This window comes from Mesitornis unicolor, unplaced genomic scaffold (genome assembly GCF_000695765.1).
Source record: "Mesitornis unicolor isolate BGI_N332 unplaced genomic scaffold, ASM69576v1 scaffold8535, whole genome shotgun sequence".
In the NCBI taxonomy this organism is placed as follows: Eukaryota; Metazoa; Chordata; class Aves; order Mesitornithiformes; family Mesitornithidae; genus Mesitornis; species Mesitornis unicolor.
The window spans coordinates 1-240 of record NW_010184752.1 but is presented as its reverse complement, the minus strand read 5'-3'; the positions used below and the strand labels follow the sequence as shown (position 1 = coordinate 240).

Below are 240 nucleotides of genomic sequence, written 5' to 3'. Positions count from 1 at the left end.
CTGCTCCAGCTCTTTGCTAATCTTGCTCACAGCAGTCCTCTGCATTTCTCGTTGCTTCTCCATGTCTGCTATCAGTTCTTGCTGGTATTTGATCTCCTGGTCTCTCTCCTCCAGCACTCTGCTCATCTTGCTAACAGCATCCCTCTGCATTTCTTGCTGTTTCTCCAAGTCCTGTATTTGTTCTTGCTGGCACCTGATCTCCTGGTCCTTCTCCTCCAGATCTTCACTCATTTTGCTTAC

General features: G+C 47.9%; 1 protein-coding gene across 1 annotated transcript in view; it reads right to left on the bottom strand.

Annotated features, from left to right (window-relative positions):
- The window catches only part of LOC104540716 (centrosome-associated protein CEP250-like), a 5,018-nt gene extending 4,787 nt beyond the window's left edge, over positions 1-231 (bottom strand). The window contains exon 1 of the mRNA XM_010184581.1: positions 8-231. Coding sequence (XP_010182883.1) covers positions 8-231 — 224 coding nt within the window. The remainder of the gene's footprint in view (positions 1-7) is intronic.
- Positions 232-240: the final 9 nt, after the last annotated feature.